Source organism: Trachemys scripta, chromosome 2, assembly GCF_013100865.1.
Source record: "Trachemys scripta elegans isolate TJP31775 chromosome 2, CAS_Tse_1.0, whole genome shotgun sequence".
In the NCBI taxonomy this organism is placed as follows: Eukaryota; Metazoa; Chordata; order Testudines; family Emydidae; genus Trachemys; species Trachemys scripta.
In genome coordinates, this window is record NC_048299.1 from 131,271,990 (window position 1) to 131,299,309 (window position 27,320).

Here is a 27,320-nt window from a genome sequence, read left to right on the forward strand (position 1 = left end):
TGTGTCCATAAAAGGAACAAATGCAGCACTCCAGAAGAGGGAATGAACTCAAAGGATGACAGGTAGGGGAAAAGTATCAGAGGGGTAGCCATGTTAGTCTGGATCTGTAAAAAGCAAGAGAGAGTCCTGTGGCACCTTTAAGACTAACAGATATATTGGAGCATAAGCTTTCGTGGGTGAATGCCCACTTCGTCGGATGCATCCGACGAAGTGGGCATTCACCCACGAAAGCTTATGCTCCAATATATCTGTTAGTCTTAAAGGTGCCACAGGACTCTCTCTTGCTTTTTACAGATCCAGACTAACATGGCTACCCCTCTGATACTTTTCCCCTACCTGTCATCCTTTGAGTTCATTCCCTCTTCTGGAGTGCTGCATTTGTTCCTTTTATGGACACAATGCCTCTGCCACACAGCTCCATGTTGTCTTTAGCCACTCCCAGTGGCTTCATTTCTGTGTGTTTACTCCTTTCTGTGCTGTGTTGCAAAGAGAATAAAGGCTGGTCTACACTGAAAAGTTATATTGGCATACCTATGTATGTCGGAGGTATGAAAAATCCACATCCCTGAGAGACCTACTTAAACTGACCTAACCCCTGGCGTCGACAGCACTAGGTTGATGGAAGAAGTCTTCTATCGGCCTAGCTACTGCCTCTCGGTGAGGTGAATTACCCCCAGTGCCAGGAGAACCCCTACTATTGCTGTAGTAATTGTCTGCACTGAAGCTCTGCAGCTGTACCTCTGTAGCATTTTTAGCATAGACATAGTGGAAGGCTTTGTTTTTCATTTCAGTACTGATCAGCTGGCATCTGTTTCCACATCTGAGGCTTTCTACCCTGTTGACTGACTTTATCAAAGGCAAGGTTTTGGGGATATTAAACCTATCAGGCAGGTTTTGGGGGTGTTTTGTATGTATCCCTTGACTCAGAGCCACAGAGTTCTTTAAATGTGTTTCTTTAGAAGGCCCATCCACTTACAAATAGCAGCCCAGGTTTGTAAATGTGACAGAATCATACTTGTCTGCCTCCTAAAGGGCAGATACTGAGGAGGCAATCACAAAACAGAATTACAGTTACAGGATGCAGTCAAGGGAAGTGAACTATGGAGGAAAATGGAATGCTCTCCTATGACCTTTCAGGTATCCATTTACAAGAGAGAAGTTCTCGTGGTATTTATGACCTTAGGGCTGTTTTTATTTCTCTTACATATCAGGATGAAACCCTTGTCATTCATAAGTATCTGTTCCTACGGACTTTTACTTAAAAGTATGTTTGAAGCAGTTTCTGCTACTCTGGCTTTAATCTCACTTTCTCTTTTTGTACCATTACTTCACTTTTCCCAGTGTTAATTTACATTTTCGTCTCCTATTTTGTCTTGATCTTTTGATTTTCTTTGTTTTTATGGTTCTACTCTTCTCCTGTAATGGGATCTGCTTTTTCCTCATCTATACATTCTGTTCTTTTCTTGGTGATGAAACACACCCATGCTTTTTCTCACTCTGCCCTGTTTGTACACTCTGTTCTGATATTATGGATTCCATTCTTTATTTTCCTGTTGTGTTCTGCACCTGTTATCTTTGATTTCAACATGATTTTTTTTTTGACACACTTGTCTGTTGCATGCAAGGCTGCATCACTCAGTTATCATTTCCACCACTCATCACTCCACTTTGCTAATTGGCCCCTAGGGCGAAGGAGTTAAATAAGTGGCAGTTAAAATTTCAACAGTTCTATTGGAAGTTTTACAAATAAACGTAGCAAAAAAGGAAGACTAGATGGCATATGAGCAGATACCCCATCCAAAGATCTTAGATTTGGAACATCTCGAAAACTGGCCCTAGTTTTTGTCACTGTGCTTATTGTTTATCCTGTTTTTTGTTTGTTTTCCATGAGAGAATGGGCAATGCATCTAATTATCAAAGGAACCATCTGTCCAAGCAAGGCTCAATACAATTCAGATCTCACTTATTCCACATAAATCCTGTAAATCTAAATGCTGCCACGTGAGCTCAGTTATGAACTGTCGAAGTTGATGTTGGCTACGATGGTGTAAGAGACCGGGCTTTTTGAAAATTACTGAATTGAGGCAGAAAGTGCCAAAGCATGATCCATGAAAAGGGAAAATGAGCACCAATCAACCATCTCTAGACTTCAACAGCAGTTCTTACTGTGTTTCTCATAATTAATACTTTATTTAAATCAAATAGTAAGGCACATACCAAGGATTCTGTAACACTTTTGCCATGTGGACCATATTATAATACCGATTGTATTGTGGAAACCTCTCAGTATTCGTGATTTCTGTGACCATCTCCCTTCTCATTCTTGATTACACAATACCCCTGTGGCAACTACAGTAACTTCTTATATGGGAAAGTAATACTAGGAAAGTATTTAATGTACTTGTAGTTGTATTAACTGATTTACCAGATGGTAATGAGCCAGCATCATGTGACCATCTCGCTCTCACCAGGACACCAGTAGCCCAAACATTATATTCTTAGAACCTCCAGGCTATACACTGTAGCATCTGTGTATTATATTCTTAGTATGAGTCACAGTACAAATTCACAATGTCTTGTGACCTCTCATATATACAACAAATGTAACAAATTCAAAGCCCAATGTGATATAAAAAGCAGTGACTGAAAGGGGAAAAAAAAAAAAGCCAGAACAAGGAGAGGGGTAAAGTCATAGATCAGTTTTGTAATTTCCTGTAACATGTATCTTAATACCATTTAAAGGCCAAATCCAGAAGCCCTCAAAGTGGTAGTCATGACTGAGTAAGAACTTCAGCTTTTGATCTACAATGAAGATTTACCAAATCTTGGAAACTTTGTGTAGGAAAACTTGCCCTCTGGTGCCAAATACTCAAAAAGGGTCAGCAAACGAAACTTCATAAATACAAATCTGATCTAGTGTTGTCTCTGAAACAAATCATTCATGAATTCATCTCCAATTAGATTAATGTGATCACTTCTATAGCTGGACCCATCCTAATATGCTAACAAATTATTTAATTAGCATTCTTTCTTGGGTTGAAGTTTTGAGCAGTCTTCAGAAATACTTCGTAAATTTCCTAGATTTTTTTTTAATTACAGAAGCAATCTTAGCTTGTCCTCAAGTCTGGTTTTTGTTCTGATTTCCTCCTCCTTTGTATTTCACCTGTTTTGTCTTAGGGTTAGGCGTGTTGATTTATGATCCTGTCTCATGTATAAACGTAACTTGCTGTAAGTATAGTGCCACTATGGGGTATAATACTTATAGTTTAATAAGGTTTAAGTAGGCGAACACAAATAATTGGGATTTCTGGCTTTGCTATAATAAGAGGCCTATTTATTACTATGAGGACTAGTGTGAGAGACTGGATCTTAGTCATACTAAGGCTGGGTTTTTAGATACACTCTCAGGCATGGATTAGTTCAACTCCAGGCCATGATTTCTGCTTTCTCATTCTGTGTAATGAACAAGTGACGTCGCAAGCACAAAATTGCCAAAGTCATTTTGCCAAAGGCCCCCCCCCCCCAACCTCCTTATTGCAATGTGGTAACTAAGCAGCAATTAGACAACATTGACATGTAGGAATTAAGAAATAATTGATGCAAATTATTCATATTAATGATTAGAAGTTTGGTCATGGACACCAGCATTGCCACATATGGTTGATGGGCAGGCACAAACCTTATTTTTGGTCACAGAAAGGGACTATGTAATTACTTAGATGAATATCCATATTTAAAGGATGGGTATAAAAATTTGGTTTAGTTCCCTAAATTTCAGGTTCCTATTGCTACTGAAACAGTGTCGTCTAATTTGTGGCCTTCTAAGATGGTCCACTAACTTTTTGTACATCTTGGTTTCTTTCGATTCTTTAAAATGTAAGTATGCTATGATGCCTTCTGGACTGAAACCATTTAGTCTTTGTTGTTTAGGTATAATGAGTACACTCCTTTAGGGTCTGTTTAAAGCATTTGTTTGGATCTGTTGTGAATTGTGTCAATATCATAATCAAATAGAATCTTCTGTGTTGCCAAATTTGGGAAGAATTTATGGTAATCAATAAATATTATGAGGATGTGGGATCAATCAATAAACATTCAAAGCGGGATACAAAATTTAAAGGTTCATTATTTATAAAGGATACTGAAGGGACATGTGCATGTTGGGAAGGAACAAATGAAACCTCTGTTTTGAAATATTACTGAAACTGAACTTCTGTATATTATTTATACACAGATGAATGTGTAAATATTACTCTTTAATTCAGGTATGTTCAAGATAGATCAGATACTTCAAGAAAAGGATTAGAGGCACCTCATTTATTAAGTAGAAGTCTACTAAGCAGTAGAGTTAGGGAATGTAACCCAGCCAATTCTGTAGTATATAATCTCCTTGGCATAAAGGCAAAGTGGTTGTTTTTGTTTTGATATTAGAAAAAGATAGTCAGTGGTGTGTTTTTCCAACACCAGTTTTACTGTACTTATTCATTTATTCAAAGTACATCTTCTGTAGAAATAGAAACCAGATATTCCTTCAAATCCAGCTACTACAGTGGTTTGTCAGTTACTGTAGAGAAACTTATAAAAATAACACTTCTAAAAGTAAAGCACCCATGTAGGGCAGCGCTCTGTGCAAGAAGATACCAGAGAGTTTTTAAAGACTGAAAGACTGATCAGTTTATCATTAGAAATGAGAGGTGGAAAAGACATTTGTTTGCTGTATGTCCTATAGGTTTTAAGTTTTATTATTTCATACCTTCTTGATGTATTATCTATCTATCTATCTATCTAAACACACACACACCATGCCTTTAAAAACCATATTTTGAAGAGTTAAGAGGAAAAATTAAGCTGCATTTGGGGAAAGATCAATGAATGCATGTTGATCTAGGAGAAAGGGAAAGTGGCATTTACAGGTAAACATCATGGTTCATACTATTAGGTAGATCAGAGAAGGAAAATTCAAATCTATGCTAAAGATATAGATAACAGTTCCTTGTTTGCAGTGTTATAAATCACATCTTTTCCAGAGAGTCTAGCGTCCTATGATCTGGACTCCAGTTACCAGTAGAGCTTGGCAACTTTTTTGATGGTTTTTCACTGGAAAATGCACTTTTTTTTTTTTTTGTGGTGCGGAGGGAGCCTGAAACTATTTCCCTAAAGTTCAATCCCCTCTTTGCCCACCTGCGTGGGAGGGGGAATAATGCTCCTCTGGAGGCTGCTGTCTCCCTTCACTTCTACCTGTGGTGCACATAACATACACCCGTCCCCATATTTCCCTGCACAGTTTTGTAAAATAGGTCCTAATTTGTCCGATAGTAATCTTAAAGCCTATTTTTATTGGCTTGAAAACATCAAACCTCTGATCACTTGTCATTCCAAAATGAGCCAGATATCCAGTCATCTTCCTGTTTATCTTAACTCCTTTTTTTGTTTAAAGTATCCTGTATTTTTGTTCAACATCAATATTCCCCCCCGGTGGATGATAATAGCACACCTTTCTCTTACTAAGAAGTGTGGAATTAGTTGTCTCCTGTTACTGGATAGATTTCCTCAACTTGTCATGCTCTTGTGCAGGCTGCACTCATGGTGTGCTTCCCCCTCTAAACCTGTGTAAGGGTCTGTAACAATCTGGCGGTGTCTGTGGCAGTGGGATATTTATGTTGAAATATCAAAAGGTTCCTCTTAATGCAACATGTATTTTTAATTGAGAGGGATAGGGCATCATGTAAGAATCTGTTTTGCTTGCTGTCTGTTTCATTGAAATTCTCTGTGGTTGTAGACTCCTTCCAATGCTGCTTTTGAAATAATTTATTATGGACTGTAGGACTTTTACTATCTTTTGTTTTGTTTGGTTTCGTTTCTGGTTTTTAAATCAATACATGCAATTTATGATTGTTGGCATGTGGTGGCTGCTGCTGCTCATTACCAGTCCAGACTTATGAGCAGGGTCAGTTTTCTCAGAGGCAGAGTGAGGCAGCTGCCTAAGGCACCAAAATACTAGGAGCAGCAAAATGTTTATTGGCTGTTTATTTGGGAGGGACAGACCTTTTTCTAATTTGCTTAGCGAAGCAAGAACTCAAGCCAGCATTGCCTACAAGACACTGAATGGCAAAATTATTGGGGTGAGTGGAGATGGGCAAAAATTTTCAGATGAATTGCATATTTGCCAAAAACTGCAATTTCAGTTGCTGCAAAACGATTTGTAAATTAGTGTCCTCATTCACTGAACAGTTTGGACCAAAACATTTTTGGTGGGGCTCTAAAGTCAAAAGGAGACTTAGCTGCCATTCGCCAAGTGGAAGAGGCAGTGGTGGCCCCCTTATAGCCCAAAGCCCAGGATTATGGACTTACTTGGGATGAGGGAGACCTGGATTCAAATACCTGATCTGGAGCAGGGACTTGAACCAGGTCTCCTACAGCCCTGGTGAGTTCCGTAAGCACTAGACTATTGGCTATCTGGGGTTGGGGCATCATCTTTTCTGCTGAAACGGCTCCATTTTGTGGGAAATAATAAAATATTAACAGAACAATAATGTGGCAAAATTGGTGTCTGGCTACAATCATTCTGTATAATTGGATTTTTTTTTTTAGCTGTTAACAAATATTTGTAAATTACATGCACTATTGGAATTTGTCAATGTTAAAAGTGCATTTAAAGTGGGTAATATAGTCTGGGATTTCAAGAGCATTACAGAAACATACTATCCTAAGTAATACATTGCCATTAGCTGCTCAGTTTTCTGCTCCAGTGGCTTGCCTGTAGAGGGACAGAAGATTTACTACTATTGACAGCTTTCGCTCCCACTACAAGACCTTGTGCTCCAACAATGCAAGTGTATGTTTGTTTCACGCATGTAGCTGGCAAGTGTGGCTTGTCCATGGTTTGTGTTACTTTTTTCCTTTCCCCGTGAAAGAATTCACCACATTGGAAGAAATGGTTCCAAAGACTATTGTACTGTTAATCAGATCTTGCCATCCTATCCTCTTAATCTGTTTAGTCTTGTCGTTTTTATGCTGTGGCAGAATGTGACCATGTTCTATGGAAATGCTGCTCTGCTTTTAGAGGTGAAATGCCCAGTACACGGGTGCAGTGTTAGATGTGATTTGACGCCTTATGTGGCTAATACCTACTGAGTTATTTCACGAGCAAGGACAAATCCCAAACCTTCCGGTCTCTTCTTGAAGCTTGTGTTTAAAAATAAAATCTAACACCTCACCCCCAAAACAAAACTTGGCAACCCTATACCTTCTGTACTCTGTGCACACAACTTGATTTCTCCCACCACAAACACTGACACCTAAGCTAAGAGGCCTATTAACTTGGGACGGTCTTGTGAAGGACTATGGGTTTCATATACCTCCATTCTCTCCTTGTCCCTGCATCAGAGCAGTGGAAGCAATGTGCTAGCCAAGTTACTTTTGGTTTAATATTCTTTTAAGTTTAAAGGAACCAAACTGGTGACTCCTTGAGAATATGGGCTCTGATGAAAGCTTTTGGTTACCTCCCCCTGACTAGCTCAAGTGTTTCTTTTTAATTCTTCTTGGTCCCTTGATATACCCCCACTCCATAGCTCATCTCACATATCAGGGAACGTATCAACTTGAGCAATTTTATGGTGGAGACTGCTTCTCTGGGACTGACCTAAGGCATAAGTGGCAGTACCTGGTTTGAGAAGGCCCTTAGGTTTGCATATTCAACAGTCATTTCCCATTAAAAAAACGTTAAATTCTCATTTTGCTGTGGCACATTTAAAAGAGCAGACCTCCTTACATCCAAATTTATGAAAACCAGGCATACTTTAATGCAGAACCCCAAGGAATGCTTGATTGAAATAACAGATCAGAAAAGTCTCTTGCTAACATTCCTATGATTATAGGTTTACTCAAGTGACAGAAACATGGTGTCAGCTAGTTTTCTGCATATAATGTAACTTTATTAAAAAAAAACCCATCATAACTTTAAACGGCTTTGCTTAACATTCTTCAGCTGTAGTTAATTGTAATATACTTGGGATATAGGACACTTCTTAAATGTAACTGTATTGTTCAGCCTTCATTTCCTTAGAACTATCAAATGCATTGCTGATTGGTTGATCTTTGTTACTCACAGTTGTGGCTGTAGAAAAGTTATCGCTTGTTCCTTGGCAATACACAACAAGTGTGAGTACCAGTCTGTGCTTGCAGGAAAAGTCTTTGCTATAATGTAGATATAGTCTGGGTAAGGGTGTGCTAGTCTAAACTGAATCAGGCCCCATAGTGCTAATTCAGTGGTGATTCAGTTCTGCTTTTTTTTTTTTTTTTTTTTTTTTTGTCAACCTCACTTTTAAATTTGGTTTGTTCTTTTAAGTAACCGCCTATTCTACACTGTCCATTTTAAAACCCTCCCCTCTTATCTTCCTTCACTCTCTAATCTTATCTCCTCTTACAAGCCTAGATCTTTCCCATTGCACCTCTTTCTCCTGCTTTTGGGTCCTCGGACAAAAAACAAGGTAAGAGCACTAGGCTTGACACCCATCTGGTTTTTACCTGGACAGTCTGGTTTTTGGCTTTTGTGTCTGGATGCCATTTAGGGTTGCCAGCTGCCCAGTTTTCAACTGGAAAGTCTGGTCAAAAAGGGGACCTGGCAACCCGAAACGGCACCTGAACCAAAACCGCGGTTACCACGGGGTGGGGAGAGGCACCGGATCATTAACCCACACCAGCCCCCGCTCAGTTGGGGTCACCTCCTACCTGCAGGCAGACTCCTTGACATGATCCAGCAAGTGATGGGAGTGAGGGGGAGGGAGCAGTGAGTGATGGGGACAGGACTTGGGGAAGAGGCAGAGTTGGGATAGGGCCTCGTGGGTCTGGTTATCAGGAATTAGGTGTTGACCCAAAACAGCACTCCATCTTGTATGTTCTAGCTCTCTTGAGGTACTTAGCCATGGTAATTTTTCCTCGCCATCCTAGATTCTTTCTATATTTTTACTTTGTATCAGAATACAGCACAACTGTTCAGATGGACCCAAGAGAGTTGGTGTAGTACAGTGGCTTTCAACTTTTTTTTTTTTCATTTTGCGGACCCCTACAAAATTTCAAATGGAGGTGCAGACCCCTTTGGAAATCTTAGACATAGTCTGCAGACTTCCAGGGGTCCACGGACCACAGGTTGAAAACCACTGGTGTAGTGGAATGTGGCAAGAGATTTGAACAAAGCTGATGCAAAGTAGCATTGCATTGTCCTGGCTTGTGGTAAAAAGCAGGAGAAAGCAATGATAAATGGTGCTTAGTGCCAGAATAATGTGTCACTTCAAGCAATATGTCAAGGTGAGAGGAAACAGAAACTGATTTATTTTCCTGTTTAGGTGATATGACCCGTTGACTTGAATTTTTTAATTACTCTGAGCCATGTGAAAAGGAAATACATTAACTATTTTGAAGAGTTTTGTCTGCCAATTTAACCCTTTTATTTGTAGGTGTTCTGGAAATTGTTTTCTGTTGGCTAACAGTCCATTGAATCATAAGGCTGCCAGGTACAATAGTTGCCATCAAAATGTCCGTCTTTGGCAACAGTTTTCTCAGAGTGCTATCTGAGATACCACAGCTTCACCCTCTGATGTAGATACCAATGGTTCACAGATGATATTGCTGTTTGGTAAATGTTAAGTTAGTAACCATAAATTTTCACCTACACTCTTTACCTTGTATGTTGTTCAACACTGAAGAAATATTTAACAACTGTGGTTTTAGTGGATGTGAAGGAGGGTGAACTAGTCATCTGGATATACATCTTCAGAACAGATCAAGCCTGGGATGCTGGCAAAGGTGCCTTAATCCTGTTCTGGAGGGACCATGCCTCTGGATGAAGATAGTTCAGTGTCTGTGCGAATTGATTGTTGAGGCTGTCAACAATGTTTCCAAAGTTAAGTGGTCTGTCTAGGTGTTTATATGGCTTCACATAACTATAATATCTACACACCCCATAGTTAATACATTTTATTCTCTCATACCCCATAAGATAGGTAAGAATCTGGCAAACAGGGAACAACAGACAATGTATGCCATAGGCATTACTTACACTACATTAATATGTATTAAGCGCACAGTATGAATATTGTATGTATGAATGTTGAGCAGTTATGCCAGTGTTTCCCAAACTTGGGACGCCGCTTGTTTACGGAAAGCCCCTGGCAAGCTGGGTCGGTTTGTTTACCTGCCGTGTCTGCAGGTCCAGCTGATCGCGGCTCCCACTGGCTGCGGTTCGCTGCTGCCCGCGCCACTTCCTGCAGCTCCCATTGGCCTGGAGCAGCGAACCGCGGCCAGTGGGAGCCGCGATCGGCCAGACCTGTGGACGCAGCAGGTAAACAAACTGGCCCGGCCCACCAGGGGCTTTCCCTAAACAAGTGGCGTCCCAAGTTTGGGAAACACTGTGTTATGCCAACTGAATTGTATTGTTTTCCCCACAATGCTGTTCACTCTTGTTCACTGCTATATCCCACAATATCTTGGAATATTAATGTATTTTGCCTTTGATCTGTTTACTATCTACTTAGGCCAAATGCTGAGTTGTAAGGACAACTCAGCATTTGGCCTAAGTGGATAGTAAACAGATCAAAGGCAAAATACATTAATATTCTGCAAAGATAGCTTCACAGAACAGGACCTGGAAGGCTAGTATCCAGATCCACATGTTAAAGTGCTGGTACAAATTGGGGGGTTGGATCTTACGTGATGTATGAAATGATTTCTAACTTGTATTTGTCAGATGGCTCCTTACAAGTGGTCTTGGGAAGGTGTACCTTCTGTGTAAGGTAAATATGCTGAGAGATAATTACTTTCTGGAAAATGGGTATGTGTATCTCCTTTTTGTATTGTACAGTTTTGACTTTAGATAATAAATTTTGGTTAAGTTTGGTTATTTGGTCTCTTGAACATTTTTCATAACAAACCATAAGTGTAGTCAATCAGCTATACAATTAAGCAACTTAACAATCTGTGAAATGTGAGTATGATAAAGGCAGGTGCCCAATGTTGCATTGAAAGTCAGTGACAGAGCTGGGCATGGAACCCAGATCTTCTGAGTTTTAGTGCAAGGCCTTAACTTCAACACCATGCACTCTCCCTCCCTGGTTATTGTGCTTTTAGTGATATAGTCAGATATAGACCAGTCTGTTAGAAATTTTGATTCAATCCACATGTTCACCAAGCGGGGTCAATATTTATTTTCCTTTACCTGGGCTACCTTTGCATTAGTAACCTTTGGTGAAAGTCCAGTTCTTCTCTTGCAATTGCTAATGACAAATTAAAATTTTAAATTCATTATGGAGCTGTGAAAATATGCAGTGGGAGCCTCCCCAAAGCAGGTAAGACTTGCAACCCTAATTAAAAGGATGCTTATTCTATAGGCTACAGTGCATTTATTTCTTGCCCCTACCCAGTACAAACTGAATATCAGCCACTGATCTTGTCATTGTCCCAAGGTCTGATATTGAGGATTCTTCTCCTCTGCTGTTAATATTCACGCTGTTTCTCTCCCACACCTTTTCTTTAGGCAAAGGCAGCTCAAGCATCTCATCCGACGTGAGTTCAAGTACAGATCACACACCGACCAAAGCTCAGAAGAATGCGGCTACCAGTGAAGGTAAATGCCTGGTGTTCATTATTTAGGTTATCCCTCCCCCATGTTTAATGTTGGCGATTTTCAGAAGATGAACTCCCCCTCCCCAAACCTACCCCACGGTTCCTTGGGAGCACTGTAAATTTAAAATGAAACTCCTCTTTCAGACATCTTCATTTGTACGATTTTAGCTTTAATTGTGTAAGGGTTTAAGTCAGTTCTGCAAAACATAAGTGTAAGGGAGTCACTGAAAGGAATTTGTTCAAGACATTTATTACAGGAGGTGGTTGTTGTGTATTAAGATCGATGTGATCAGACTTCAAGCTTATTTCCAAGGAAAATACTTCATGAAAACACAGTGGGTGGAGTTCTAAGTTAACTTTATTGCTCTACTATGAATACCATGTGATAAATATTTAATGATGTGCTTGGAAGTTTGTGCCAAGGATTCAAAAATAAATACAGTTATAGACCTAGAGAGTTGACAATGATTTGGCCAGACTGATGTATTTCACCTGGAGTGATTAAGGTATGTGTCAACTTCAAGATATGGGCTTTTTTTGGTGTCTTAGGGAGAGAGGGAAGATTTTATGTCTGTATTAACACCTTGTAGAAATCCCTGGTTTATTAATGAATTTCAGGGAACTATAGTATGGGGAACCATCAATCATTTCCTGCTGGGAATGAGAAGTTAATAAAATACATCTCATAACTGGTGAGCATTCAGGGAAAAGTGGTGCTGGTTTCGTATTTTGTTAGCATGCAGTAATATTGGCTCTAGACCTTACAATAATGCTCTTGGTAGCTGATTGGGAACCACCAAACTCCTCTGTCAGGATTAATGATGCAGGCTGCAAAGTATCTGATCTTTGGACAGTATGTTTAGCTGATGACTCAGACATGAAGATGTCCACTTAATGGTATGTAATCTGGTTAATTAGTGAACAGATTATTCTAATTTCTTAACCTTTTCCTGTCATAACAAATTAAGCTGCAAGCAGTCATTACTCTCAACCTGCCTTCGTTTCTGACCCATCTTAATGGTTTAAAAAAAACAAACAAAAGTGTGGATTCAATAAAACAACTCTGTCTGGTTACAGCTATTTACCTTTTAAATTGTAAGTACGGTAGAACCTCAGAGTTACAAACACCTCAGGAATGGAGGATATTCGTAACTTTGAAATGTTCGTAACTCTGAACAAAACCTTATGGTTGTTGTTTCAAAAGTTTACAACTGAACATTGACTTAATACAGCCTTGAAACTTAACTATGCAGAAGAAAAATGCTGCCTTTAGCATCTTAATTTAAATGAAACAGTTTCCTTAGCTTGTCAAATCTTTTTTTAAACTTCCCCCCTTTTTTAATAGTTTACATTTAACACTGTACAGTACTGTATTTGCCTTTTTTGTTTGTTTCTGCTGCTGCCTGATTGTGTATTTCCGGTTCCAAATGAGGTGCGTGGTTGACTAGTCAATTTGTAACTTCTGCTCATAACTCTGAGGTTTTACTGTAAGTCAATAGATTTACTTAAGAGTGATTTACCCCAAAATACAAATTACCGGAGATGGTCCCAAAACAAGAGCTGGGTGTAAACACTAGGAAATTTGGGGGAAATTTCAGTCTGGATCCAAATCCTGCTTTGGGCCTATTTCTAGTAGCAATAGATTTTACCTCTCATGGTGGGTGGTAACCTTTAAGGTTCCAGTTTCACCTTAGATAAATTTTGTCAAGAAAAATGCCTTGATGCAAAAATGAAGGGCTTGTCTACATTGGGTGGAGGGAGGAGAGCCTAGAATGACTAATGTGGAATAGCTGAGACTGTGTTGATAAATCCTAAAATTGAATTTATGAAGTATAAAGTAACACTTAGAGAATGCTGCAGTACTAAATCCAGGGAAATAAAGAAATAATTAACCAATGCTGCAAACACTGAAGTGTTCAGTAATCAAAATTCCTTTAAGGATAACCAGGGGAACATCACATATTTTCAAAATAACTTTTAAAATATTACGTGTAGCTAATGTATGATGTAAATTTTCTCATTGAAGTCTATCAGCTTTACACAGTAGTCCTTAAATAGTGGTGGATTAATACAATAATGCTGAAAACTTCAGGGCCAGCATAGTAATCAGGTGCACACCAGCAAGTGAAGTTAAACTGTGGCTCAGCAGAACTAAAATAGTGGACAAATGAATTTCCTGAATTGTCATGAAGGTTTGGAAGGAGTCCAGAGTAATGGAGTCTCATAGCTTTTTCTATATCTTGTTTTCTTATTTAAACTACCTCAAACTGTGTAAACCTCTCTCTCGTAATAGGTGTTTCCCAACAGGCAATGCATGCTGACACCTCTGCTTATTTATTTTTTGTGTCTGCCTGTGCTGCTTTCATCTCCCTGTATATCTTGTTCCCTTGTGATTGTCAGCCCACAAAATACCAGTGTTGTGCCCTGCTAAAGGACTCACTCTGTATCCTCAAAACACTGAAATTGCCGTTTCGGGTCTCAGGACCTTTTTAAAACTCATTTCTGTTCTGTAGGGTGAATTCAACTGAATAGCACATAGTCCTGTTGAGACTCGAGATGTGTCCTTCCTGCGGGTTGAATGGAATCTTAAGGTTCCAGGTTGTGAGAACACTTTCAATTATTTTATTATTAATAATTAGTACAATAGTGTCTAGGGATCAACCAAGAATGGAACCCCATTGTCAGGCACTGTACAAACTGTAGTAGTTGTTGTTCGTTTTTATTGTTATTTACAAAGCATTCTACAATTATTAGTCAATTTATCTTTCGAATACTTGGTGCTTCAGCCTGCCATAGAATCGGTGTAGTAGTCCATACCACAACAAAGACTGTATTTTATACTTTACATGGCCCCCATCACCATAGTATCTGAGCTTCAAGTGATTTTTCCAGCTCACACAGTAAGTCTATGGCAGAGCTGGGAACCTCTAATTCTATCCTTTACTCTTACTAGTGGGCACAGTTCACAGTATCATAAATCGTCCTGTGAATGGACGGTGTGTGTTGAAAGGAGGTTATGAAAGAATGCCAACAGAATTGTTCCACTTGACCTTGAACGGTATGCAACACGCTACACCAGATAAGTGGATGACTGCTTTTTAAAAATACCATTGCGTCTCTAGTGGCAGCTAAATTCTATGCTCCCTGTAGGGTTAGGAAATCAGGAACATAAGTATGTGAAGTTGCAGGCCTTCTATTCTTACCCTGCCTCCCAAACTGAATTCCAGCTTTGCAAACTGACCCTAATTCTTTCCAGTTGTGCTGTGTGCTCTTTCTCCCTTCTTTCCTTTGAGGCTGTTGGTACAAAGCTGTTGCTGAAGTTATAGCACTGAATTTCCATGAAACAGCTAGGAAGGACATCTGTGGGGCTGATTCACTGTTGCCCTACAACTTATGTAGTACTTCACATCAGAGCAATGTGAGCACTTTACTTCTGCCTTGCAGTGGTGCAAATGACTATAGGCAGTTCAGGGCAATGGCAAATTGGACCCTACCACTATAAGGGGCAAGGCAACATCAAGAATAGCCTGAGAGCATATCAGCTTGCCATCAAATCAAATGGACAGTTCCACAAAATGGAAATACTGTCTAAATCCCATGTACTACATTAACATTGAAACCTGTTCTTTGTACAGATATTTAGTGCTGTAATAGTAATTCTACGTGGCATGAGGACAGCAAATGGATAGCAGTTTCAAAATGAAGTCTTTCTTTTTTTCACCCTCATGAGATCTCAAACCCCGGATGGAATGACATATGGCTTACAACAATGGAATTGCCATTGTTGTGAATGGGTGCTGAAGGTGAGGCTTAAGGTCATATACTGCACTCAAGATCTGGAAAAACTCTGACTAAATTGTGTCTTTTAATCCCCAGTCGTATGGTGGGGGATGGTGGCACAGCTGCACTACACGTGTAGGAGCTCTGAGTGGTTTTGTGGCTCAGTGAGGCAAAGGGCACGCCAGGCTCCCAGGTGCATTGGGGAGATTGCTGCTGCTCCACCACTCAGGGGTGCAGCATACCTTAGTCTCCGCAGCTGAGCAGCTTCACTTGCTGAACCAAAGGGCAAGGAGGCGTGACCCCAGCTCTTCCCTGTTTCCTTTTCAGACTAGTGCCAATACTAGTTAGTCCTAAATCTCTGAGCACAAGAGCTTATACTTAACCCACCCCTTGCATAAGGAGTATAAGGTCTGGGGAGATGCCTGGGCACTCTCCTAAACACTTTTATGTGTAGGATTGGCACAGTATTGTTAATCCAGAAACAGAATAACTGTAGGCCATGAATACACGCAGCTTAATGTAGCACAGTTCCTCTTGTTGGTATGCCACCATTCTCTGTCTAACTCTGCACTTATTGTATTTCCTTCCCTCCCTCCCAATATCAGAGGCTGGCTGAAATTTGTTCCCCATTAACCAATTAAAGTTAAAGAAATTAAAGAACGTGTTCTGTCTCCCTACCCCTGGTTCTGTTTTAGGAACCAAAGGATGAAACTTTTTTGTCATGGATTGTTTAAATGCTCTAAGACCTTATAAAAGACTTTACTAGATCTCTAGTAAACCACTGTCGGTTTACTAGAGATTGTCTAGGCTGAACAATCATCTCATTTAAAATTTGGCTCTTAATATGAGGCTATTGTAATATTCTTGCACTGCTTGTCCCTGGGCATCCAGCTGTAGTGGAAAAGAAGCTGTAGAAACAAGAAGTTTTGTTTTGTTTTTTCAGCCTAGATCAGTGACATTAACTTGATTCAGTTTCCAATGGGAGATGAATGCTGTTTGATCTGTGTGTATTTTGTGATAGTTACCTGGTAATGTGGAAGCAGCAGTGTTACTGGCAATGTTATTTAGTCCTTCAACCATTTCTGTTTATGTGAGTTCCAGCAAACACATTAATGGCTTATTTTTTCCAGGCTGGTAAAACCAATTTTGAATTCCATGACTGAAAAGAAAAATATTCTCAGGGAAGGGTTAACCCCTGAAATGCTTTGCACCTGTGTCCTGTCTCAGGAACCAAAAACCATGCTATAGCAGTGTGATTATTTTGTTTTAAAAAATTGTCTTAGAAGGACCAGTTGAGACTGACTTCTAATTATAATTATTTTTGCAACATTCAGTTGCATTTGGCTTACTGTAGCTGATTTCTACAAGCAACTTGGTAGAAGGGGAGATTTTTCTCTTGAGGTAACTTCTGAATTCGAGCCTACATTTTTCTTAAGAATCCATCTCCATGGTATTCTCCACAAATTACCTTCAGTGCAGTAGCTGAAAATGATCATTACGTTACAGAGAATGTGTGCATACAAAAGAGGACATGAAAAGAGCAGAGAGGAGTTTCTAGAGGTGCTACCTGCAGTGCTGTTTCATGTGTGCTATGATTGAATTGCACACTGTTTCAGTGTGAAAATCTAATTGCTTCTGTAGCATCCATTCATACTTGGCACACCAATTAAGTGGCAGTTCTTTGAAAATGACATCTGTATTGTGTGTGCAGTGCTAGAGGGCTGTGGCTCTGGTAGTCATGATCTGACCAATACTTATTGCTGCCTTTTCTTTGGCAATGTACAGTTTCTGGGTTCATCATCTGCCCTTACCTGGCTAAACTGGATTGCACTTCTAGGAAGCATATCTGTGTCTGTGATGTGAAATATAACTTTTAAAGAGGCGCTTTATAGGTGATTTGTAATATGGGTGTTATGCCAATCACAATATCAGATGACTTCTTCATTTTGATGGAGAGTTTTAAGCATCTGGTTGAGATTCAACCAATAGTGTTGCTATCAAAGTCCCTACCCCCTGCTATCCCTTTTCCTGCTATCACAGAGAGTTACACAGACCAGAAGATACCGGTTGAAAAGCTGACATTGACTGTGATTAATCTTGCTCTGGAATTTGCTGTTGCCCTCTCCTCACATGTAGGTTCCTAGCCCCACAGAATTTGCAGCAGAAATGAGGGCTGTAGAATGGGCATTTCCCCCTTTTTCAGACTAAGATCTATAGTACTTGACAATCAAGTCCTACCGTATGTAAAATATTGGGAGAGTCCCACTTGGTTGTGAGTTTTATGCATTCCTAAAGGTGTCTGTCAGTGGGACTGGTAGGGTTCACCTACACTGCAATTTAGACACCTGTGCCTGGCCCATGCCAGCTGACTCGGGCTAAGGAGCGCCGGTTAAGGGGCTGTGGTATAGACACTCAGGCTGGAGCCCAGACTCTGGGAACCTCCCACCTCACAGGGTCCCAGAGCCCAGGCTACAGCCCAAGCCTGGATGTCTACACTGCAGTTAAACAGCCCCTCAGCCTGAGTCCCATTAGCCCAAGTTAACTGGCACGGGCCAGCTGTGGTTGTGTAACAGCAATGTAGATATACCCTTAGTTTTTGTTCTGAATGTAGATAGCCAATGTTAGAAATGATGAGTGTTTGTTTGGATATGGAAAGGCATACAGGTACATACTTTGGGTAGCTTGTCTTTTGATTATGGAAATGCTTGAGGTACTAAAGTTATCTATCCAATTCAAGCCCTTATTTAACCAAACAGCAATAAGAGTCCTTGTAAATAGCTGGGGAGAGGATAGTCGTAGGAACTAATTTCAGCAAAGCTTGTAGCTTTCCCTAGAATCCCAAGAAAGTGACTTCCCTCCAACTTTTTTGTTCTATGCTTCAGATCACTGCTTGTGATGTGATAAGATACTATAGTGTATTTATATTTTCCGGTGTCCTTTAAAAGTAACCCTACAGCTCAAATGATGAAGCTTTTTTGGACTTTTTAAATTATTAAACTCATTAATGCATAACAACTCTCTGCTTATTTTTCCCAGTTAGAAATCTAATACACTTCATGTACCTTTCCCTTGCTGTATCTAAAACATTTTGTGGTGTTTGTTTTAGAAGGTTCCAATGAATAATGGCATAAGCAGCCAACTTTCAGATAATTTTTATGAACCATAGAGACAAATTAAGTTAACAAATATAAATGAAATCTGTAAAAGCAATATGTTCACATCCTTATACATCTTCATGAAACTATCTCATAGTGCTTGCTAGCAGTAAGAAAGATTAAATGTTTGTCCTGAGTACCTTATGAAATATGGGCTATTTGACTCTCTGCATATAACCAACCTTTCTTCCCAGAAAAAACTGAGATCTAAAACAAAGTCTTTATCACTGCTTTACATAGGAATGTGGTAGGTGACATTGTTTGAGTTTCAGAAGGGTAGGCCAATTTAGTCAGGGTACGTAAAAGGATAAATGGACACAAATCAGACATCCGGAATGGTAACATACAAAAGCTAGTAGGAGAACACTTCAGTCTCCCTGGACACTCAATAGCAGATTTAAAAGGAGCTATTCTTCAACAAAAAAACTTCAAAAACAGACTTCAAAGAGAAACAGCAGAACTACAATTCATTTGCAAACTTAACACCATTAATTTGGGCTTGAATAGGGACTGGAAGTGGCTGGCTCACTACAAAAGCAGTTTTCCCTTTCTTGGTATTGACACCTCCTCATCAATTATTGGGAATGGACCACATCCACCCTGACTAAATTGGCCTTCAACATTGGTTCTCCACTTGTAAGGTTACTCCCTTCTCTTCATGTGCCAATATATATTTATGCCTGTATCTGTAATTTTCACTCCATGCAATTGTAGAAGTGGGTTTTTTACCCACAAAAGCTTATGTCCAAATAAATCTGTTAGCCTTTAAGGTGTCACCAGACTCCTCATTTTTATTGTTTGAGTTGAGCATAGAAAAGTTTTATTTGGATCACTTAAACATGCATTTCATTTCACCCTACAGGTGCATGCATGTTGGAGCAGTAATAAAGCATACAAAATACATTTAGAGTATGGGCTCTCTTCACCTGGGGCATCATTTTATGTCAGCATTAAAACTGCTTACCCCTGTTTAATCTACTTGTATGCTCCCTAATCCATAGCCTTTTCAAGAGACAGGAGTGGGGAGAAGGTTGAAGGGAGGATGCCTCGCAGATTAACTGGCTTGGGCTCTCTCAAACCAAGGAGGGAAATAAGTTCAAGAGTAAAGGACTCACCACTGAAAATGTCCTTCTATCAAAGTGCTGCTTGTTAACACAGGAGGGCTGGCTCAGGAGCCTCCACTTACCTCCTTTGCTGTCTTCCAGACAGAGAGAGAGAGACCTGGTGTTACTGGTTCGGTCACAGTCATCCCCTTGGGACTGTCACCCAATATACTGAAGTTACCTCTGAGCCCGTTTTCCACTGCCAGCTTGGGACTTCAGAACCCTGCCTTGATGAGCCAGACATGCTAGTCTGCTGCAACACAGACCCAGGTCTGATCCACACCCCCAAAGCTGCAGACTTTAACCAAAAACTGCTCAGCAGGTCACCTATCTCCAGCACCCAGTTCCCAGTGGGATCCAAACCCCAAATAAATCCGTTTTACTCTGTATAAAGCTTATACAGGATAAACTCAAATTGTCTGTCCTCTATAACACTGATAGAGAGAGATGCAGAGCTGTTTGCTCCCTCAGGTATTAATCACTTACTCTGGGTTTACTATTAAACAAAAGTGATTTTATTAAGTATAAAAAGTAGGATTTAAGTGGTTTCAAGTAATAACAGACAGAACAAAGTAAGTTACCAAGCAAAATAAAACAAAACACACAAGTCTAAGCCTAATACTGTACATTTAAGAAACTGAATACAGGTAAATCTCACCCTCAGAGATGTTCCAATAAGCTTCTTTCACAGACTAGACTCCTTTTTAGTCTGGGCCCAATCCTTTCCCCGGTACAGTTCTTGTTAGTTCCAGCCCACGTGGTAACTAGAGGATTTCTCATGACTGGCTACCCCCTTTGTTCTGTTCCACCCCCTTTTATATCTTTGGCACAAGGCGGGAATCCTTTGTTTCTCTCTGGGTTCCCACCCTTCCTTCTAAATGGAAAAGCACTAGGTTTAAGATGGATTCCAGTATCATGTGACATGCTCACATGTCCTGTGAGACTTCATTACTCACTGGTTGGCATCCACGTATACAGGAAGGCTTACAAGTAAACAGATTTCAGAGTAGCAGCCGTGTTAGTCTGTATCCGCAAAAAGAACAGGAGTACTTGTGGCACCTTAGAGACTAACAAATTTATTAGAGCATAAGCTTTCGTGGACTACAGCCCACTTCTTCGGATGCATATAGAGTGGAACATATATATATATGCATCCGAAGAAGTGGGCTGTAGTCCGCGAAAGCTTGTGCTCTAATAAATTTGTTAGTCTCTAAGGTGCCACAAGTAAACAGAGCCATTTACAACAAATTGTCCTAGTTAATGGGAGCCATCAAGATTCCAAGCCACCATTAATGGCCCACACTTTGCATAGTTACAATAGGACTTTAGAGTAATACTTCTAGCTTCAGATACAAGAATGATACATTCATACAAATAGGTTGAACACACTCAGTAGATTATAAGCTTTGTAATGACACCTTACAGGAGACCTTTTGCATAAAGCATATTCCAATGTCATTATATTGACACTCATAAGCCTATTTCCATAAACATATGGAGTGCAAAATCACACACGGTCTCTGATAGAGTGTACTCAAGGCAGTTAGTGTTTAAAGAACTAATAGTCCTCAAATGCATCACTGATCACAAGTGTAACATAGGCAGCTCATGTTCTGCACTAACTGAAGCTTTTGAAAAGTCTAGCAGTGTATCCCTTAGAAGTGCTTTTTACACTAATCCAGTGGTTTTCAACCTTTTTTCAACTGCAGACCCATACAAATTTTTGAATGTCAGTGCAGACCCATTTGGAAATCTTAGACATAGTCTGTGGACACCCAGGGGTCCGTGGACCACAGGTTGAAAACCGCTGCACTGATCCATTCCTGAGATGACAGAGAAATGGATCAGTGTAGCAAGGTTCAAAGCTGAAAGAAAGCTTCACGTCTAGCCAAGTGAATTTGCTGTAAGCACTTTATGACCTGCTTCTTAATCTGATACTGACTGAGGTATTTTCTCATAAACCCGGCTCTTATTTTTTACATCACTTTGTGCAATGTTAGAAGCTGATTCTAATATGAATGATGAATATCCAGATAACACACATTCTGGATGTTACATGAGTATATGTGTGATCCCTGGCTCCTTTACCGGTGAATCCCTCACCCCATCTCTCTTTCTCTTCTTGCTGCAATAGCATTTAGCAGGGAGTGCAACTCGTTGTCTTGGGGCCATGCTGCATATCTGTTCTCTAAGTGGGTCTTACTGCATTCAGCAAATTATCTGGTTTTGATGTGAAATCCTAAATCTACCCCCGTTCATTTGAAATTAGGCCTATGTTCAGTTGGCTGTGAGTGAAGTGAGGGCTGTTTTGAATTGGTTGTGAAACTCAAAACCATTGAGTTTCCTGTAGTTTCTTGAGTCTTTGCAAACAGCAGAACTCTAGATGACTTGTAATGTTACTTTTTGGTACATTCAGCAACGCATCATTGAAGCCAAAAATCAGGGTGTGGGGCGGAAGGCATGACAGTCAATAAATCCAAAACTATAAACACTTTGGCACAATAAACAGCATTCACTATTTATTTAAACTTGTTGTAACCAACATATCTGAATGCATACGCAAGTGTAATCGGTTCAAGCAGCATGTAGAAATACAAAGTAGTTAGGCTTGGCTGAATATGATTTTTAATCACTTAGGTGGATAATACTGGTTTTATTTTTGAGTATTTTTTTAATTTAATTTTCACAGTTGCAGGAAATTATGGAGGCATCAGATGACTATTTAATAACAGATGTTGAGAGTAAAAAAGTTAACTTGTGTTTTAATGGTTTTAAAGCTTTATCAACAAAACATGTCAAAATATAAAAAGTAAATTTCCTTAAATCACTGAAGCAGATTAAGCACTCGCAGCCACCGTGCCTCCTGCTGGTCGTCGGGGAATTAGCTCAATTCCAGCACTTGGAGCGCCTCCTGCTCTGCTGCCTCAGGCTCTGTGTCCCTCCTGGACCCCGGTGCCCTCTTTCCCTTGGGGTTCTGCCCACCACAGTACCCTCACACACTGGGTCTCCCCTCCCAGGGGAACCCCCAACCCTCTATGCCCACCTTCACCTCAGTGGCTACTACCAATAGTCATCTAGCCCCCACTCACTGGGGCAGACTGCAGTCTGTAATGGCCACTCACCACTGGCAAGGGGGTTGGACCAGCTGCCTTTACCTATCCCCGCTGTCTCCCTGCAGCCCTAGTACCCCCTTTGGCCTTCAGCAAGGCCTTCGCCTGGGGCCTTGCCAGGCTGGAGCTCCCCAGCTCTTCTTGCCCTTCTCCAGTACTGCTCTACTTCAGGTATCCTGTGCTCCTTCAGGCAGCTAGGTCCTTCCCACTCCAAGGCTGGAGTGAGACTGACCCAGCTCCTCTCTTAGCCCTTATACCAGGGCCAGCTGCTGCCTGATTGGGTGTGACCACAGCTGTGGCTGGCTCCTCAGCCAGCCTACGTTTTTCCCAGGAGCGGGGTAACTGCCCCACTACAATCACATTGTAAGTTCTCAGGCCGCATTTTTGATCTTGCTAAACTTTGATTATTATCATTGTAAATATTTTTTTGTTGGTTTGTGTACATGAAGTGAAATTGGCATTTACTGATTTGAAAAAAATCTAATCCTTCAAACCTTAAGAATAGTCCATAGTGTTGGATTTAGCTATTTTTATTTTTAACCACATTGTGCTATGCATTTATCTAATAGGCTGTAGTCCTAAAAAGCTGCTCCGCTAATTATAACAATACCACTGCAATCAATAACTAAGAGTCAGAGTTCAAATACAAGACAAAAGGTGGTTGGAACATTAGCAAGAGTCAAGCTGCAAATTGAAACCTTACATTATTCTAGCTAATTTGGATTGAAATTCTATAGCCAAATGTTTAAAACTCTCTTACCCCAACAATACTAAGGACAAATTGGAAAGGTACATAAAATTGTAAAGCTGCAGATCAAACAAGTTGAAATGTGAGACTTATCGGAGAAAATGCATTTATATTATACTCAAACAGACTAACTTGCTTGAGGGAGAAAACAGCCTTTTAGAAAGCTGGTTTTTAGTTAAAAGCTAGGTCTGATATTTTGTAGTAGAGACCACACTTAAATCTTGCAAGGGAAGAGGTCTGAATTATTTTAGAGAGAGAGAGGTCTGATTTTAGAAATAGTATTGATAACTAGGTCCCAAATGTAGTTTACTGCTGTAAGTCACTAACAAACAGGTACGTGAGTAATTGAGTATACTTTTGTACAGTGCCTAGCATAGTGGGGGCCTGGCCTGGATTTTGCTCCTTTCTGTTGCTGTTGTGACGAGGCTGCTTGGCCATTGCTGGGTTTCAGGGGCTGAAGCTCAGGCTCTGAAACCCAGCAAAGTGGGAACATTTGCATGGCTATTTTTAGTACCATAGCATGAGCCTGAGTCTGTAGACCCGAGCTCTGCAACTCACTGCTGCAGGGTTTTTTTGTTCTGGGTGGTTGTGTGTGGTTTTTTTTTGTAGGTTAGACATACCCTTAGAGTACTGCGCACTCATGGCTCTTCTTTTGGAAAAGTGGAGGTTAGGGAAAAACTCTTTAAGCTCTCTGGTGATTCAGAGATTTCCCAGAGTTTACCAGATTGGAAAAATCAGCTTGCATGCACAATTAGTCTGTTCTAATGCAATATAACTCAAGCCAATGCGTTAAAGACTAATGAGACACGAAACGCACTGTACATCCTGGTTATCTATTTTATAAAATACATAGCTGGGACTCATTGTCACTGAGTGGCTCCGATTCTGCTGGGGTAACATCACTGAAATCAATGCAAATAGCTTGGAATAATGTAGTGGTGAATCAGGCTCATGATTTTTAATTTGACAATCTTTTTTTGATCACACAGTTAATATTAATTTATAATGCATAATCTATACTGACTTGACTCTGCTCTGTTTCCTTTTGTATGTCCAATGTGAAATTGCAGAACTACTAACTGTAGTCTGCAACAAAGAGTCCTGTGGCACCTTATAGACTAACGGATGTATTGGAGCATAACCTCAACTGCTAGAAGAGGGCCTCATCCACCCTGATTGAACTAACTTTGTTATCTCTAGACTGATTCTTGCCTGCATATTTATACCTGCCTCTGGAAATTTCCATTACATGTGTCTGACGAAGTGGGTATTCACCCACGAAAGCTTATGCTCCAATACGTCTGTTAGTCTATAAGGTGCCAAAGGACTCGTCGTTGCTTTTTACAGATCCAGACTAACACGGCTACCCCTCTGATACTTAACGTAGTCTGTAACCCAGGGATCGGCAACTTTTGGCAAGCACCCTGGCAGGCCAGGCCAGTTTGTTTACCTGCTGCGTCCGCAGGTTTGGCCGATCGTGGCTCCCACTGGTCGCGGTTTGCTGTCTTAGGCCAATGGGGGCTGTGGGAAGCGGCGGCCAGCACATCCCTCGGCCCGCGCCGCTTCCCGCAGCCCCCATTGTCCTGGGACGGCGAACCGCGGACAGTGGAAGCTGCGATAGGCTGAACCCGTGGATGTGGCAGGTAAACAAACCGGCCCGGACCGCCAAGGTGCTTACCCCAGCAGGCCACATGCCAAAGGTTGCCGATCCCTGCTGCAACCTATCATTTAAATCAGCTTCTGTACCAGATGACTGGAGGATAGCTAATGTGATGCCAATTTTAAAAAGGGCTCTAGAGGTGATCCCAGCAATTACAGGCCTGTAAGCCTGACTTCAGTACTAGGCAAACGGGTTGAAAATATAATAAAGAACAATATTGTCAGACATATAGATGAACATAATTTGTTGAGGAAGAGTCAACATGGTTTTTGTAAAGGAAAAACATATCTCCTCAATCTGCTAGAATTCTTTGAGGGGGTCAACAAGCATGTGGACCAGGGGATCCAGTGAATATACTTAGATTTTCAGAAAGCCTTTGACAAGGCTCCTCACCAAAGTCTTTGCCGCAAAGTAAGCTGCCAGGGGATAAGAGGGAAGGTGCTCTCATGGATTGGTAACTGGTTAAAAGGTAGGAAACAAAGGGTAGGTATAAATGGTCAGTTTTCAGAATGGAGAGAGGTAAATAGTGGTGTCCCCCAGGGGTATGTTCTGGGACCAGTCCTATTCAACATATTCATAAATGATCTAGGAAAAAAAGGTAAATAGTGAGGTGGCAAAATTTGCAGATGATACAAAATTACTAAAGATAGTTAACACCCAGACTGCGAAGAGCGACAAAAGGATCTCTCAAAACTGGGTGACTGGGCAACAAATTGGCAGATGAATTTTAATGTTGATAAATGCAAAGTAATGCACATTGGAAAGCATAATCCCAACTGTACATATAAAATGATGGGGTCTAAATTAGCTGTTACCACTCAAGAAAGAGATCTTGGAGTCATTGTGGATAGTTTTCTGAAAACATCCACTCAATGTGCAGCGGCAGTCAAAAAAGCGAACAGAATGCTGGGAATCTTTAAGAAAAGGATAGATAATAGGACAGAAAATATCATGTTGCCTCTATATACATCCATGGTATGCCCACATCTTGAATACTGTGTGCAGATGTGGTCGTCCCATCTCAAAAAAGATATATTCGAATTGGAAAAGGTTCAGAAAAGGACAAGAAAAATTATTAGGGGTATGGAATGGCCTCCGTATGAAGAGAGATTAATAAGACTGGGACTTTTCAGCTTGGAAAAGAGATGACTAAGAGGAGATATGATTGAGGTCTATTAAAATCATGACTGGTATAGAGAAAGTAGATAAGGAAGTATTATTTACTACTACTTATAACGCAAGAACTAGGCGTCACTAAATGAAAGGTTTAAAACAAGTAAAAGGAAGTATTTCTTCACACAACGTGCAGTCTACCTGTGGAACTCCTTGCCAGAGGATGTTGTGAAGGCCAAGACCATAACAGGGTTAAGAAAAGAACTAGATACATTCATGGAGGACCGGTCCATCAATGGCTATTAACCCAGGTGGGCAGGGATGGTGTCCCTAGCTTCTGTTTGCCAGAAGTTGGGAATGAGCGACAGGGGATGGATCACTTGATGATTACCTGTTCTGTTCATTCCCTCTGGGGCACCTGGCACTGGCCACTGTTGAAAGACAGGATACTGGGCTAGATGGACCTTTGGCCTGACCCAGAAGGGACGTTCTTATGTCAATCTCTCTACTAATCCTTACACAAAAGGGGGTGAGGGGTGGGGAACCTTGTATTATTAACAATTCTTCCTAGTTTTAATAAAGCTAGCAACTAACTTTAGAAACGTTTTGCTTTGGATTTATTGCCTTATTATATTCTTTTCCTTTTGCCAAACTCTTCTCTTAACCCGTTAGAGTTGGGATTTCCCAGCAGTCTGCTAGCATTGCAGAAATTGTGTATTACTTCTCTAAACTCTTCCCTCCAGAGGCTTGTATGTTGTCAGAATTCTCTGACGATGAATTCGTAGAAAACTAGTGAATTTAGTAGCTTTAAATAGACTGGACTGACTGGCCTCATAAACATAAATGTACTCTTGTGAGTGGCAGCTCACACTTTCCTTTAGTCTCAGCCTCACAGCTTAACATTTAATCACTGTCCTTGTGGCTTTGGTGTCTATTGCATATACAGCAACTATCTCTGTTTTGATTCTTCTTCATGCTATAGTGGGACCGCTGAAGACTATAGCCGGAGAGGAGATTAAAGATGATCTAGGC

At 40.5% G+C, this 27,320-nt stretch overlaps 1 protein-coding gene across 2 annotated transcripts in view; it reads left to right on the forward strand.

Moving 5' to 3' along the window:
• The window catches only part of FBXL7 (F-box and leucine rich repeat protein 7), a 357,295-nt gene that overhangs the window by 64,620 nt on the left and 265,355 nt on the right, over positions 1-27,320 (forward strand). For both annotated transcript variants that reach the window (XM_034761566.1, XM_034761565.1), the window contains exon 2: positions 11,531-11,620. In XM_034761566.1, coding sequence (XP_034617457.1) covers positions 11,603-11,620 — 18 coding nt within the window. In that variant the 5' untranslated portion in view covers positions 11,531-11,602. The remainder of the gene's footprint in view (positions 1-11,530; positions 11,621-27,320) is intronic.